This window comes from Lissotriton helveticus, chromosome 1_1 (assembly GCF_964261635.1).
Source record: "Lissotriton helveticus chromosome 1_1, aLisHel1.1, whole genome shotgun sequence".
Taxonomy (NCBI): Eukaryota; Metazoa; Chordata; class Amphibia; order Caudata; family Salamandridae; genus Lissotriton; species Lissotriton helveticus.
This window is the reverse complement of record NC_136057.1, coordinates 2,139,162,984-2,139,180,260: the sequence shown is the minus strand read 5'-3', so window position 1 is coordinate 2,139,180,260 and position 17,277 is coordinate 2,139,162,984. Positions and strand designations below refer to the sequence as shown.

The window sequence follows — 17,277 nt, the reverse complement described above, 5'->3', positions numbered from 1 at the left end:
TTGTGGATGGTCGATTTGCGCCTTTCAAAAAAAGCACGATCATGTGGCTAGTGCGGCTTAGGTTGGGCACACCAGTAGTGGCTCAGCATTCAATCACTAATGTTACCTAAAAAAAAAAATCTGAAATTCACACTTGTGAAATTAACAAAGAAAACGAGAGACCTAAAGACTTTTTCTGGGCAATAGCAGAGGGTGGACAGGTACCGAGTAGAAAAATGCACCTTGTGGAGGGCAAACTTGTCAATTAAAAAAAATATGAAAGTATGCAGTCGCTATTTTTATTTGTAAATAAGTGCCATTTTCCTGAGCACCCACGTTTCATGAAGAGCAGAAAATGTAATATACTTATATGGCTCCGCTGTAAGACAGACTGAAGGACTGTCAGGGTGAAGATGGATTAAGAAAGATATAGGTCACGGATTGCGGTGGGAAAAAACACTAGCATAAAGCACAACCTCATAGATCCAAATCTGCAAACTGGAAGGCAAGAGCTACTAGGAATTCACACATTAAAAATGCATGTTAAGTCATTCTGCCGTTGGTTGACCGTAGAGATTCTTAGCACATAACGGTGGCTGGATGCAGGGTGTGGCCACCAGCCTGGCCCTGCATCCAAACCCTGTTGCTCACGGTTAAAGGTAATGCATGGTGTGGGCTGGAAGCACAGGCCTTCACACTTAGTGTTTGCTGAAGGTCAAATTTGCGTCCAACCCATGCCATAGATTGCCAAACGCTATGTGCGATAGGAGTTGGACATCCAACAACTAATGCTCCTTTTAAAAAGACTCTAAAGGCCACCATCAGAGGGAGGCATGGGAGTCCTTAATATCACACAGTACTTTCAGGCGGCACAATTCCTGTACATTCTGGAATCGGCTTTGAAGAAACATTGGTCCTTCACGGTCCAGGCAGTTGCAGAGTTTCACATATGGAAGATCCCTTGCCCCCCTTAAAGCACAGGCCACAGGGCTTATCGCCCCCATAACCAAAGCTTCCATGGCAATCTGGGACAGGAAGGCGGCGTGTGAAGGCTTAACAGCATTAATGCTGCAGTCAGATGATGCCCATTCACAATAATCCAGATTTTACCACGGACCTGCAAACTGACCTCATCCACTAGTGGCACAGAGGCTGCAAAAGGATAGGCTGCCTCTTTGAGGTAGAAGGGGCTATTCCCTTTGAAAGACTGAAAAAAGTCTATGACCTTCTTGAAGCAGACTGTGTACAGTACATGCAGAATCAGCACTGGGTGACACCCTTCCATTACACCATACCACCTGCACCTCATAATCTCACCATCGCTCCAGCAGTTCAGGAAGGACCACAAGACCTGAATGTTCAACCAATAGGAGAACAGACAGCATGCTCTCCCAGCACCTCCAGTTCCCCACAGATGATGCACCCGCACTGTATAAATCCTGATTGATACACACAGAAGCTGTTGACACCGTTCGGGAAATGGACTGTTATACATAATAAAGTGCTCTATGCTCTTTCAGCTCAGTTGCCCCTACAGAGGAAAAGTGCAGGTCAGCCATGATATGAAGCGTAGCTGGGGCAGACGCTCACACACAGGATGGGAAGATATCTATCACTGAGCTAGTCACACAGCACACATGTCCCGCATAACGACTGCCTTCAGAGTCATTTCATACTGGTATCTAACCAAGGCCCTGGTGCAGAGATGGTGTCTTGAATGTAGTAAGGAAAGCTGGCAAGGCTGCAGAGGTACCAGATCCTAGCTACACCTGCTCTGGGACTGTCTAAAGTTGCCCGGCTACTGGGAGAGAGTTTTGGATGACATTGACCGTTCTTCAACACTCAGATCCTGCATTTTCACACACATTCTTTCAGGCCTACACGTCATTTTTGTTAAAATGCCTGCGAGGGCGATAAATGGCGTTGGCTCTAAGAGCCGCACAGCAAAGAATCCTCTGTGCACAGGTGGTTCTATGGATTCATGATTTTTTAGGGTTATTGAATCTGAAAATGAAAAACGGAGGCAGCTTTGCACAGCTTCCTCAGAATTTGTGCCTCTAAAACCACCTGTTTTTAAGATACCGTCCTGGGATTTCCCAGTTGTGTATGACCAAAAGTTTGCATAAAAGGTTTTATGTACTGATGGTTTTGCGGGTAATTACAAAAATAAAACAAACTTAAGACAGCTGTACACTACTAATGGCTTTGCACATTTGCATCAGAAATGTACTTCATGCTCACTGGCTTTAGTGTAATATTGCAAAGTCTATTAAAAGTTTATTTGCACAGATAGATTGTGCATTTGCTTTTGGGGTATCCCTTATGTGGTAAATTGTTGCTTATGGCAGCTTACACAGCATCTAGCAACAATCACATAAACACAATGACTGATATGCGCCTTGCAGCCCACCCCCTGTTTCCACTAAAAAAACTGAAGGAAATGTATTGCCCCAAAGGAACTAGTTGGGTAAATGTAGCCTCAAGTTGCAGAGGATGTTTGATGTTTTGCATGAATCTACAGTATCCGACTTTTTCTCATTGTATTTACTGAGACAGTCAGATTTAATCTAAATGGTCAAAAAGGGAGGTGGTTGGAATTTTAGTAACTCTTTGGCATGCCATAATATATTTCAATCTTTATATTATCATTACCATGATAAAAATGTCTCCTATTGTTATGTAATATTGAGCCATATTTTTTATTTAAAATATATATGTTTCTCCTGCAGGAATTATTTGAAAACAGCTTGCTGAGAGTGGATGATTGCAGTCTTCCTCCTGAGTACTTGGAAATTAAAATATTTCTTAGCATACCACAGGTAGTTTACCAATAAAATATTATTCCCTTTCTATGCAATATCAATCTTCTTAAAAGCAAAGAGTAGAACCAATGTAGTTGTCAGTAGATTTTTGTTAAAGAGCGAGAATTATTCATATTTTTTTACAGTACATAATATTAGCATTTAGTATTAATATTTGTGTCAGACCCACATGTGAACAACTCACGTTGCTAACACTTGGGTAAGTCAAGTTTAGGCAAAAGTGTGTTATGGTGACGATACTACTCAAACTCCATTGACTACAAGAACAAAGGAATATGACAAATTCATGCGATGTTAGGAAAATGAAGTCACAATTTGTATACTAGAAGTATAAATTAAACTAAACAATGTAAACTACAGATTGGCTAATATACATAAAATTAAAAAATAGGGCCATTTTGAGGTTTGCTGTAAAGCTGTTACGTAGTTATTTGCATTACAGAAACATGTGGGAAAAACTCCCAACCGTTAATTGGATAGTTATTTCTCTATATCCTGACCCTTAATTTATAAATCCTGTGGATCCGGGTACACTGTAAATTATACTCAAAGTGATACGTTTGAGCACTGGCAGCGATTGCAATTCGTTTTTTGTAGTAGTTGGAGCGAGTCTCCCTCAAAGTGCATTTTCAGACCAGCAACACTCCTGTATTATCCTGTAAGAGACAGCCATCCATAGTTAAGTACTGAGTAGAAGAAATCAACTAAATTAGGGACTCCAGTACCCATGCTGTTCCTTTATCAGAACTAAATGTAATGCTTTCGCCCAAATGTTTAGCTGGAAATAGGTTTTCATTTGTGTTAAGGATTGGTGTTGGAACCTTTATCACATGTTTTGCAATGCCCTTCTCCAACTTTTGGTGTTTTGTATCAGCGGACGGCTGATACCAGACCTGGGACCACTCACCTGCTCGTTGCCTCGCCGCCTCTGGGGTGCTCACGCTGCAGTTCTCTCCCGCCGCAGCGGTCCAGTGAAGCCTGTGGACGCCGCGGGGAGACTACAGCTCCCAGAGTGCTCGGCGATCACTTCCGCCCACTTCCGCCTGACAGCGCGCCCGGAGGCGCTTCAAAAGGCGTAGGCTCCATCTGAGGAGCGGGGACATTTTCCATCAGCGGACGGCTGATACCAGACCTGGGACCACTCACCTGCTCGTTGCCTCGCCGCCTCTGGGGTGCTCATGCTGCAGTTCTCTCCCGCCGCAGCGGTCCAGTGAAGCCTGTGGACGCCGCGGGGAGACTACAGCTCCCAGAGTGCTCGGCGATCACTTCCGCCCACTTCCGCCTGACAGCGCGCCCGGAGGCGCTTCAAAAGGCGTAGGCTCCATCTGAGGAGCGGGGGCATTTTCCATCAGCGGACGGCTGATACCAGACCTGGGACCACTCACCTGCTCGTTGCCTCGCCGCCTCTGGGGTGCTCACGCTGCAGTTCTCTCCCGCCGCAGCGGTCCAGTGAAGCCTGTGGACGCCGCGGGGAGACTACAGCTCCCAGAGTGCTCGGCGATCACTTCCGCCTTCCACACCACTGGAGTCAAGCTAGCCGGGCTGATGAGAGGTGTTACCTCGAAACCGGGCCGGTCCTCGGATGCTTGATTCCGTTCTGGGAAGGACATGGCTTTTGTAGTTCGGACTGGACTGTTCCCATGGGGCACAGGGTCAGCGCTGATTTGCATATCGCCATTGTCTAACCCAGGGTGGTGTGGAGTGGAAAAACGATGGATTTGGGCCCAGATCTTTGGACTGGGGTGAATGTGTGACATTGATCCACATTCTGTCCATCACTGTTGTGTTTGCAATTACCGCTCCAAGTGTACTGGGGATGCTCAGACGTGAGTCCCAGGCATTCCACACCACTGGAGTCAAGCTAGCCGGGCTGATGAGAGGTGTTACCTCGAAACCGGGCCGGTCCTCGGATGCTTGATTCCGTTCTGGGAAGGACATGGCTTTTGTAGTTCGGACTGGACTGTTCCCATGGGGCACAGGGTCAGCGCTGATTTGCATATCGCCATTGTCTAACCCAGGGTGGTGTGGAGTGGAAAAACAATGGATTTGGGCCCAGATCTTTGGACTGGGGTGAATGTGTGACATTGATCCACATTCTGTCCATCACTGTTGTGTTTGCAATTACCGCTCTAAGTGTACTGGGGATGCTCAGACGTGAGTCCCAGGTATTCCACACCACTGGAGTCAAGCTAGCCGGGCTGATGAGAGGTGTTACCTCGAAACCGGGCCGGTCCTCGGATGCTTGATTCCGTTCTGGGAAGGACATGGCTTTTGTAGTTCGGACTGGACTGTTCCCATGGGGCACAGGGTCAGCGCTGATTTGCATATCGCCATTGTCTAACCCAGGGTGGTGTGGAGTGGAAAAACGATGGATTTGGGCCCAGATCTTTGGACTGGGGTGAATGTGTAACATTGATCCACATTCTGTCCATCACTGTTGTGTTTGCAATTACCGCTCTAAGTGTACTGGGGATGCTCAGACGTGAGTCCCAGGCATTCCACACCACTGGAGTCAAGCTAGCCGGGCTGATGAGAGGTGTTACCTCGAAACCGGGCCGGTCCTCGGATGCTTGATTCCGTTCTGGGAAGGACATGGCTTTTGTAGTTCGGACTGGACTGTTCCCATGGGGCACAGGGTCAGCGCTGATTTGCATATCGCCATTGTCTAACCCAGGGTGGTGTGGAGTGGAAAAACGATGGATTTGGGCCCAGATCTTTGGACTGGGGTGAATGTGTGACATTGATCCACATTCTGTCCATCACTGTTGTGTTTGCAATTTACACTTCCGCCTGACAGCGCGCCCGGAGGCGCTTCAAAAGGCGTAGGCTTCGTCCGCGTCGCGGGACGCGCGCGGGCGTGCGCCGGGCTAAGCCCGGGCAAAGGGCGGGCCCTCTGAGGCCCTCAGAGGTCAGCAGTGGTCGGGCGGGCCACCCATCTAACTTCCATTGGAAGGTGAGACTTATCGTCCATTATGGGGGAACGTAACAACACCTCCACTAGTACAATTAATATGGATATGAAGATTACCGAAGCCCCTGCATCACTACAACTTTCCTTTGAGAGTCTCCTGGAAAATGCGTTTAATGAGATCGCTGAGACTGAAAGGAGATTTTCTCTGGTCTCTCAAAGTAATGGCCAATCGACCATTGTTATAAGTCCTAATCACACTATACCCCTATTGCCAGAAGTAATTATAGTAAAATCTAGCTCTGCGGCGAGCTCATCTATTGCATCGCAAGAAGGAAACACCCTTGTTATAGCTACTGATGTTGCTAGCGATTCTGCACCCTCAACTGTAAATATTAAGACTGCAGGAGCAAAACGTAAAAGGGGCCCAGCAAAGACTGTTTTAAACAAGAGGAAGCAGCCCCCTAGGAGTGTTAATCAGCCTACCCCACAGAGTATGTGGCCTAGGGGGAAAAAGCGTCAAACAGAAGCCCCAACAGTTTGTTTGGATATAGGGGAACATTGTGATACCGTGATAACAAATGATGGTACTAATTCAATCTGCACACAGACGGATTTTCCTATTGAAAATGTTCATCAATTTAAATCACAGGGAAACCTTATAGAGACTGTTGCAGATACAATTTTTAAACAACTTGAAGGTCAAATGACGAAACAATTTAATATTATTTTTAAAATGTTTGACAGACTGGAGACTCTTGTAAAAAATGATGAAGCTAAGAGGAAAGGGATGGTCTGTCTAGACCAAATTAGAGGCGACCGTTTGTTAAAAGATTTAGAGTCTATTACTAGTACTCTATCCAACGGAGAGCCTAATAAAAAATGTGATTTAGCTAAAATTCAAGGGACCACAGGGGTACCAATTGTTAACATTCCCCCCTTGACACCAGCGGAAGCTAACACAAAGCAAAATGATTCTCCACAAATCTTGAAAATCCCGCCTCCCATTCCTCCACCATCTTCCGGTCTGATTAAAACCACAAACATTACCAAAAAGAGCATCTCCCCTACTGGTACAGCTAAGCAGAAAGTACCTACCAGACCTGGCCAGCACAGGGCTCAACCTGAGGATAATAGACCAATAAAACATCAAGGTCCAGCTTTACATCTTCCTCCTGAGTCGTGCCCTTATGTCTTGGTTTTGGCCGGTATACCACCACTTAGGGAGGGCCAAAGCGAATCTTGGGTACAGTTACACAACAAATGTATTGACTGGTTAACTAAGCACAAGGGGGTTGGCTACGATATAACAAATGAAATTCTCTCTGCTCGCCGGGTGACCTGGGTCGGTCCCCTGTTTAAAAATATCAATGGGGACTGTATCACAATTAGCTTCAGGAATCCGGGCTTAGTAAAATATTTACTAAACAGGAAGAATATTCAGAATGGTCCATCTACCGTGGTGACCCCCTTACCTCTGAATTATTTTTACAGACCCCCCCAACAGATTGTTGCAATCACCACCAACATTCCCGTTATATAATAGATTCTCAGCATTATCAGACCAGGGCACTTTAGATTGACTGCCTGCAATTCTGGAAGATTCTGCTGCAGTGTTGCCCTTTGCTGATGATTCTTTAAAGACTGTAGATTCTGGGACGGTCTTGTCATTGCCCCACCCTCCTCTGCCATTAATCCCTCAATGTGATCAAGTGTCTAATTTAACAACTATTGTCACTTATGATGTTTGTCCTCGTGTTTGTGAGAATTTGTCCATTGTAAGTTGGAACATTGCAGGGCTAAGGGCAAAATTAGAAAACAAAGCTTGGAAGGATTGGGTAAATTGTTATGATGTTTTAATGTTCCAGGAAACTTGGAGTACAACTAATCTGTTATTAGAAGGGTATAGCTGTCACAACAGTATTGTGCCATCCCCACCCTTAGGCCGTCCAAGTGGGGGTTTATCAATTTGGATAAAAATAATAGCAGAGGTAAAAATAGAAGCAATACAAACTAATATCCCAAGTTTTATGGCACTGGTATATGTAAGAGAGGTAAAATTATGTCTGATAAACTTTTATAATAATGATTTTTTATCCCATCCGAACCGTAATTTTTTAGACTTGTTTAATTTTTTCGAAGATATAATAGAGGGGCATAAATACGGGAAGTTGGTTGGGATTTGTTTAGGAGGGGATTTTAATGCTCACATCCATTTAAAGAATCCCCCATGCAGGAGAGGTGTAGAATTATCCGATCTCCTTGCAACTAGAGAACTCTTAAACTCTATGGAATTTGCTGGTAACGACACAAGCACTAAACCAGTCCCTACATACATCGGTCATGGGAGTGCAACAACTATTGATTATATATTTGTTTCATCTTCCCTTGCCGATGTTTTATCAAAGGCAGAGGTAGTGTGCAATGTATATAGTGATCACTACCCAATTGTGATTCATTTGAAATTATCAAGGGGGAAAACATCATATAGGGAAATCGGCGCAGCTAACTTGGCGGCGACAACGGATGGATTAAGGGTTGTTTGGAGGGGTGTGGATAACAGAGGTGTTTTGGGCACCGTAATTAGGAAATATCCTGTATTGATCTCGGACTGTCTAGATATCGATAATTGCGGGGGCAACTTGATTCAATCTTTTGGGGAACTCTGCTCCGCAATAAAAAGCGAAATTTCCAAGCCAACATCAAGGAAAGCTGAGGGAGCCCCAAAATGGTTTGATGCCTCTTGCTCAAAGGCAAACCGGGATCTAAGGGTTGCTCTCATGGCCGAACCACAGGATATTTCCCAGGTAAGGCTTCTGAGAGCAAGATACAAATCCACGCTGCGCACTAGATCAAATGAACTAGTTAAAGGTCATTGGGAATCTTTAGCACTTTCAGCCGCCCTAAAAGACACCCCGGGTTTCTGGAAGGAGGTAAAGAAGTTAAGATCACTTGGTTCGAATATAACATCGATCAATTGTAATATCCTGGGACCTGCGTGGGTGGAGCATTTTTCAACGATTTATACTGTACCTGATCACCCTGTAGTAAACCTTCCTCCTCCAACTCCCTTAAACATCACATTGCTTGAGGTAGAGGATGCTATTACTGAATCCGCCAGTAATAAAGCACCCGGCCCAGATGGTCTTTCCATCGACCAATTAAAATGTGAAATTAATTTCTGGGCTCCATTATTATGCAATGTTTTTAACAATTTAACAAATGAATCCATCCCTGAAACTTGGTCAAATAGCACTATCGTCCCCATCTTTAAAAAAGGTAATAGGCTTGACCCTGGGTGTTACCGCCCAATATCTTTGATTGATAACACCTTGAAAGTATTGGGCAGGGTAATTTTTAAAAGAATTAGAACTTGGGCGGAGGAAAGTTCTATTCTTCACCCAAGTCAGCTAGGGTTTCGTAGTAAGGTGGGCACGGTAGAACAGTGCCTAAATTTAAACCTGATAATGGCCAAATATACAATTGCCAAAAAATCCCCCTTATATTTTGGTTTTATGGACCTGAGTTCTGCTTTTGATTTTGTAAACCGCTCCCGTTTATGGACTGCCCTTCTTATTTATGGTCTAGATGAAAATTTGGTGCATTTCCTATCTTACCTTCACAGCAACCTAAGAGCCCGTGTGCGCATTAACTGTTATGGTGAAGTTTCAGATGATATTTTAATTGACAAGGGGGTCAGACAGGGTTGCGTCCTGGCCCCGCTGCTTTTTATCTTATATATTAATGAATTGAGCAGCTCATTAGGAATCCTAACTAAAGATGTACCTTATATTAAGGGCATGCCGTTACCCACCCTTCTTTATGCTGACGATGCGGTCCTAATGGGCCGCACTCCAAAGGCCCTGCGTACTCTAATCTCAGGGTTCGTTAGCTTTATGGCTGATCTGGGTTTAAGTACAGATTTTAAAAAATCCCTTATTATGTCCTGTGGCCCAAAGAAGCATAAAATTACAAGGATAACCTCAGGGGAGAATGTTTTACATAGCACATGCACTTTTCCATATTTGGGGCTGGTGTTTTCGAACAGCGGTTCATGGCAACCGCATGTTTCTTATGCCAGAAACAAATTTGGTAAAGCCATTAACTCCATAATTTCTTTACGCCAACCCAACCATGCGGATGTAATAACACCATTAATTAAGATTTACCAAACACAATGCATCCCTACCGGCACTTATGGTGCCGAGGTATGGGGATATACAAATTGTCTCCATATCCAGACGGAAGAAAATAGATTCTGTCGGAAATCGTTGGGAGGAGTTATATGTGCTTCAAATTACATATGTCATAGTGAATTAAACATCCCCTATATTGAGGATTTTGTTAGATCAAGGCCTGCCCTTTTTTGGTTAAAGCTATGGACGAACCCGGCAGCCATATTGACCCAAGACATAATATTAGACTGCTTAAAATGTGATAGGGCACATTATATACCATGGTTAAAAGCAGTAAAAGAAAGCTTAATAGATGTTGGGTATGGCTATTTGTTTACATCTCCCAACCTTATTGATCGTTCTCATAAGAAGTGTATTCAAGGGGCTTTGTTTAACCTGTACAGAGAGAAACGGGAAAGGATACACTTCCCTAAATGTACAGTTGCCAAATATTTGGGCTATTCAGAGCTCATTTCTAGTTACACTGCCCCACCCCGGAAATACCTACGTTTAAATCTTGGTAGGTGGAATAGAAGTTTACTATTCCGTTTCCGGGACGGCAGTATAGTAAATTTGTTAAATTTTCCACTGGGTTATAATAAACATTTGGAAACACTAGGTTGTCCTTGTAACCTGTGTATGAAACAAAGCCTCATGCATTTCATGTTTTTCTGTGATTTTTATAAATTGTTTACTATGCACTTTTTAATGCCTTATTGCAGGAAACACGATCTGGTTGATTTTAAGATTGCTATGAGGAATCTGTTAATGTTAGGTACTGATGAAATTATTTTTAGAGTGAGCTGTTTTTTAAAGGCTGCTGTTCGCTCACGAGCTACTTTGAGTATTGATTGATAGGAATTCACAATCTGCATATTGCACCTTATATCACCTTTGTTTGTTATATGTTTTAAGCTGTGTATATATATATGTATATGTATCTGTATGGATAACTGTCGCTATTTTGAAGAATTTTTTTAGATTGTATATATTGCCTTGTCTCTTTTAAAAAAATGTTTTTGCACTTTTTGTACATCAGTCATATCATCATATTTGCCATTTGTCTCATTTCTTGTATTGTATTGCATGTCATAACAATTGTTGTGTACTTTTATGGATTTATTTTTTTCCGAATAAAGATCTTTGACTGACTGACTATACCTTAATATTTAAAGGACTTTTAAGAAGTCCTGAATTTACTTCCAAACATTGAATTTGATCCTACATAGGAAAGTATCCTCATCTTGAATGTAGAAACATTTATACATGCGTTTCCCCATGGCATCTACCTTAATGCACCACTGCAGAGCGCCTGAGAAAGGGAAATTGGACACCTTTCATCCCCATCTCCTTCATAAAGGACTGTTCTTTCCTTGGCCTTCACTGAGAATTACTTTCAATTTGAAGATACCTTTACTAACAAATATTTCAATGTGCGGTTCATATGCTTCGAGCCTAGTAAATCTGTATATGCACCAGCTTGAAACAAAATACATATTCAACAAGACTATTATTTTCAAAATTATTGTAAGGACATATCACTTTATCTTCATACTGTGGGCAGGAGATTTAGGCTTGTCGGCCTTCCCTTCATGGATGGATACATGATTTTGAACATCATCTCAGATTCACCAGTTGCATAAGCCATACCAGCCTCGCCTTCCTTGACCTCAAGATATTCCCCAGAGATGCCAGTTGGGGATGCAAGTCTGCATTAGAGACACTGACTGGAACTCTTCACTGCACCATGAGACTCAACACTTATATCACTTAGAGGAAACCTGTCTTTTTTTGCAGTTTTTACAAGTTATTAACAGTTGTTCAACTCTTATTAGGTTTGACTAACAAGCAGACATTCTTGCCTCCAGGCTTAAACAGAGACAATATCCTGCTAATCCTGCTGATCCATAGAGCAAATAAATGTGCTCGCAATAAACCTAGGGAAAACACTCTTGGAAACGTACCCAATAACTCCTGTGTCTACAATAATATGTTTCACTTCCTCTTCTGACATTCAACAACCTTCAGAAGTCCATCATGAAGCACTGGCACATGCATAATAGTTGGCAACAAAAGCTATAAGAATCTGATATTCACCTTCAAATGTGGATGAAACCTCAAATACATTTTAGTGCACATAAGACCAAAAACTACTGCAAACTACCCCAGACACCTCTCTCTTTGGGAACTTCCCAGGCTCATGGACCACTACCTGTATGGAAGTTGCAGGATTTGCCCTTTTACCAGACATACACACAGTTTAGAATTGTGGCTTCGTACACTCTGGCCCCACAATGACATAACTAAATCTGCTAGAGATGCACCCGAAACCTAACTGTAACACAGACATGAACATAACACCTCACAAGCACCGTCATCACAGATACTATAGGCTAAATAGTAATATAAAAGACAGATGTAATTAGGGGGAGAGATCACTTTTTTTCATTTGGGGAGAGTCTGGGCTCCAGGATATGAATAAAGAAATGTTTTTTGGACACCACAATTATATCCCAAATGCCAACTTAACTGCCACACATCCGAAAAACAGTGTGCAAAAAAGGCTGTTGAATGTTGTCAGTTCCTGCACGCAGTTGATATAAACAATGTTATTGAGTGCAGGCAGGAAACTGGACATGTCTTACAGGAACCTGGTTTGCCAGCACCATACATCCTAGGGAAGCTGAAGAGAAGGGCTTACCTGGAAAATGCATTCAGCCTAAGATAGTAATCGTTACATCCCAGAAGCCTCTCAAAATGCTTGCCTGAATGAGTTATCTGTCCAGTAAAACAGCTTACACCCTCAGCTGCATACCTAGGCTAAGTTGCTGGATAGGATTATAAATATAGGTAAACTCTCGTCTTCGCATCCGCATTACCGTTGTTCTTCTTTGAATATGTTCAACTCACAAGCAGACACTACATCTTTAATAATGTACAGTTTAGTGGAAAAAGTTATCTATTTTAGTTTTCTGTTAACCACATAATCAATCTTTCACTATTTCATATTCATGCCAGTATTTACCAAATCTATACGTTATACTGCATCATATATAGTTTGCTTGAAATTTCATTGTAGATGTTCTCCTTGAAACATACATTTGTTGCCTTTTAATAAATTCCTTCAAATAATGCATCTTATTCTCATTTAAAACTATACTTTGCATTCCTTCGTTTATCCAGTATTAGGGTATCTTTCATAGATTCACATGCCTGAATCATTCCCCGTCGTCGAGGCGGGAGTCCCACGGTAAATAAAATATATAATAGCAGTGCCTAAAATTTCTTGTAGTAGGCTGGAAAAGCCTAAAGGCCTAACTAGGCCTCAAAACTTAGCAGCCTATCTACATCATTATGTAAAAAGACCTGAAATATTAGCCTCAGCCAATCAGCTGACCTCACCCTCTAGAACCTTCCCTGCTCAGGCAGTTCTCCTCAGATTTTCACCGCACTTCGTGTGTAAGGGAGTCTCCCTGAGTGCCTACTCAGTTTTTGGGATTTTCAAGCTTAAAATGTCTGAAAGGAAAGCTCTTTTCAAACCTTGTGGAACCTGCTTCAAGAAGAGAGTCCATGTGGATGACAAGCACTCGGATTGTATTTATTGCCTACACCCTTCACATGTGGTGAAGGAATGTAGAATTTGCCGTACCTTCCCTCAGAAAACCATCAGGGATAGGGAGGCAAGGGTTCTTTTGTGGCTAAAGTCTTCATCCACTGATGAGGAGGACAAAGCCTCAACTTCTAGCAAGAGAGCTAGATCCACGGACAATGCTTCTCCTGAGAGAAAGAAAATGTTGAAATCCTCTCAGAAAGCTTCAGAACCCTCTAAGAGTGCATCGGCTTCTTCACATGTGAGTACTACCCAGACCAAAACTTTATCTCTGGTGTCTGTACCTACTACTACTTGGACTTCTACCTCCTCTTCTACTTCTGTGGTTACCACTTCAGCTATCACGTCACCTTTGATGTCTGTTCCACCTTTGATATCAAAAACCAAGTCACAGTCTTTGAAATCCTTCTCTACGAAGGCTCCATCGACTAAAACGTCTGCTCCGTCGACGACCGCACGGCCGTCGTCGACGAAAACATTGTCTCCAAAAGATTCGTCGTCAAAGACATCATCGACGACCTCGTCGACGAAGATTTCGTCGACGAAGACGCCAACATCGGACACGTCGACGACGGCGTCGTCGACGAGAGCACCATCGACGACCCCGACGACGAAGGGATCGTCGACGAAGACACCATCGACGGTCCCGTCGACGAGGGACTCGTCGGCGAAGACACCATCGACGGTCCCGTCGACGAGGGACTCGTCGACGAAGACACCATCGACGGTCCCGTCGACGAGGGACTCGTCGACGAAGACACCATCGACGGTCCCGTCGACGAGGGACTCGTCGACGAAGACGCCGGCGACGGTCTCGACGACGAGGGACCCGCCGAGGACGGCCTCGTCGATGACGGCGTTATCGACAATCTCAACATCGAAGGACTCGTCAATGTCAATACCTTTGACGACCTCGTCGACGGCAAAATCTTTAGCGTTGGCAGCGCCGTCGACGGAGAATCCGTTTACTGGGACTTCTGCTCATCGGCTGCACGGTTCCCCGCCAGCAAAGATACAATTCACTCATTTTCAAATGAAAACTTACAAAAGGCAGGATTATTCACATATTTCTCCGCTCTTGCCATCGCACATTTTGGAGACATACATGCAAGGAGAGTCAGATGAAGGAGAAGAGGATGATGACCCCTTTGGGATTGCCTGTCACCCTTCTCAATTGCATATTAAACTTCAAGAGGATGATGAAGAGGAGTTTCAGGAGCAATATACGCATGACGTCTACTCCACTCCATATCAGTCACCTCATTCTAGACTTCCTCGGTCTGAGGACACAACACATTTGCCTACTTCCTTAATACAGGACTTGCAAGCTATGTTGGCAGATTATCGACAGAGATTTCCACCCAATGAGGGTGCGCCCGCTGGGTCATCTGCTCCGGCTACTGTGCCACGACCTCCGTCGCCAAGAGCTCCTTTGTCTCCACAGCCACGTACTTCGCCAATTCCTCAGGTTGTGGACAGTTCGTCCTCTGATGGTGACGAAAGTAGAGAGGAGGGAGAATTACCGGATAACACTCCAGTGGACCCTTGGGAGGATTATGTCATCCCTACACCTTCTCCGCCTCCTCCCCGTCCTTCAGACTCTCCGCCTGAAGATATTGGGGGTTTTCACAATATTATGCAGAGAGCTGCTAATAGATTTCAATTGGTTGTCACAGTTGAGCAGTCGGACTGCTTTTTACATGACTTTAAGGAAGGGTATCGGAGAGTGATCAGAGCCATACCTATTATTGACTATATATGGAAGGAAGGCCTCAATATAATGAAAACACCAGCTTCCATTCCAGCAGTTTTACAAAGGATTGATAAAAAGTATCGAGCACCATCCGATACACCTGCTTGTTTGATCGGCCATCCTCGACCGGATTCGGTCATTTCTCAGGCTGCGCAGCAAAAGTCCAAGAATCCTTCTGCTCCCATCTCAACGCCACCTGACAAGGAGGGAAGGAGGCTTGACGCCATTGGGAAGAAATTTTCAGCAAACGCAGCAGCATCCATTAAAGCGGCTAACTCCTTAGCTATCCTGGCTCGATATGACAGGCAAATGTGGTCTGAGCTCTCAGAATATCTTGAGCTGATCCCGGAGGATCAACAGATGGATGTACGCAGAATTGTGCAGGAAGGTGAAAGGGCGGCCTCAGAAATTATTGATTGCGCCCTAGACATTTCTAATACCAACTTTCGACAATTGGCTGGAGCAATTGTCCTTAGACGTCAAGGTTGGCTCAAGGCTACCACCTTTAGACCTGAGGTCCAAACCAAAATCTTGGACATGTCTTTCGATGGTGAGTCCTTGTTTGGAAAGCACATTGATGACGCTTTATTGGCTATAAAAACCGATACCGATACAGCGAAATCTCTGGGAACCCTGCAATACAAGAGGGGGTCCTTTAGAGGTGCAAGAGGTCGTGGTTACTCCTCCAGAGGAAATTATTCAAACCAACAAAATCGACAGTATCAATCTTCCTACAACAAACCCTACTACCAATCTTCTAACCGGCAGCCTGCTTCTGGTTCTTTCTCTCGGCAAGGAGGACAACGGCGCTCAGGCAATCAAAGAAGAGATTCTAACAAGCGCCAATGAGCTTTGCCGGATGTCGGCCACTCCTCTTTCCCTTCCCGTGGGCGCCAAGATTTCCGCCTTTTATCATCAATGGCGGAAGATAACTTCAGATCAGTGGGTCCTAGATTTGGTCAGCAAGGGACACACTTTGGAGTTTTTACAAAAGCCTCCCACAACGCCGCCCAGGGGTCCCCCTCCCCCTCGCCTGCGCTTACTCTTCAAAGAAGCCTTAAAGATGCTACGCAAGAACGCAATAGAACTAGTCCATCCTTCTCAGAAAGGGCTGGGCTTTTATTCACGTTTCTTCCTTGTGGAGAAAAATTCAGAAGAGTGGCGTCCAATATTGGACCTGCGCAAACTCAACAAATATCTAAAGAAACAGAGTTTCCGCATGGTAACGTTGAAGGACATTCTGAATTGTCTAAACGAAGGAGACTTTCTGGCTTCTCTGGATATGCAAGACGCATATTTTCACATCCCTATTCACCCCAACCACCGCAAATTCCTAAGGTTTCAAGTGGCCGGCGTCCATTTCCAATTCAAAGTCCTCCCATTCGGCCTCAAATCGGCCCCCAGAATCTTCACGAAATGCCTGGCTCCAGTGGCTGCAATGTTGAGGTCCCTGGGACTCCAGGTTTTCCCATACCTCGACGACTGGCTGTTAAAGGGTCCCACCAGTCACTCGACCATGGAGGCAGTCAACAAAACACTTTCACTGTTCTCGAACCTAGGATTGACCCTCAATTCTCAAAAATCTCAGCTCCACCCTCATCAACGACTGACTTTTCTGGGTGCAGTCTTGGACACATGCCAGTGCAAGGCATACTTGACACAGGAGCGTCAAAACAAGCTCGTCAAACTGGCAAAACAAATATCCGCAAAAAAGTCACTTTCAGTTCGGATGTATGCTTCCCTTCTGGGGATGTGTTCAGCTGCGATCAATCTCATTCCTATGGCAAGACTCAGAATGAGACCGTTGCAGGAAGAGTTGCTTCGTCAGTGGAAGCAGGTCGAAGGATCTTTCGACGACCGCATCAAAGTCACTGTCAAAATGAAACAGGCTCTTCTCTGGTGGTCGAAGACACGCAACTTGTCGCAGGGCCTCACCTTCCTCCAAGAGATTCCGGACTACACTCTGACTACGGATGCGTCCATGGAAGGTTGGGGAGGTCACCTTCAGGACCTTCAAATCCAGGGAAGAT

General features: G+C 44.4%; 1 protein-coding gene across 1 annotated transcript in view; it reads left to right on the top strand.

The window, feature by feature from the left end:
- The window catches only part of GLMN (glomulin, FKBP associated protein), a 394,839-nt gene that overhangs the window by 237,109 nt on the left and 140,453 nt on the right, over positions 1-17,277 (top strand). Inside the window, exon 13 of the mRNA XM_078646323.1 lies at positions 2,709-2,798. Within this exon, the coding sequence (XP_078502449.1) occupies positions 2,709-2,798 (90 nt within the window). The remainder of the gene's footprint in view (positions 1-2,708; positions 2,799-17,277) is intronic.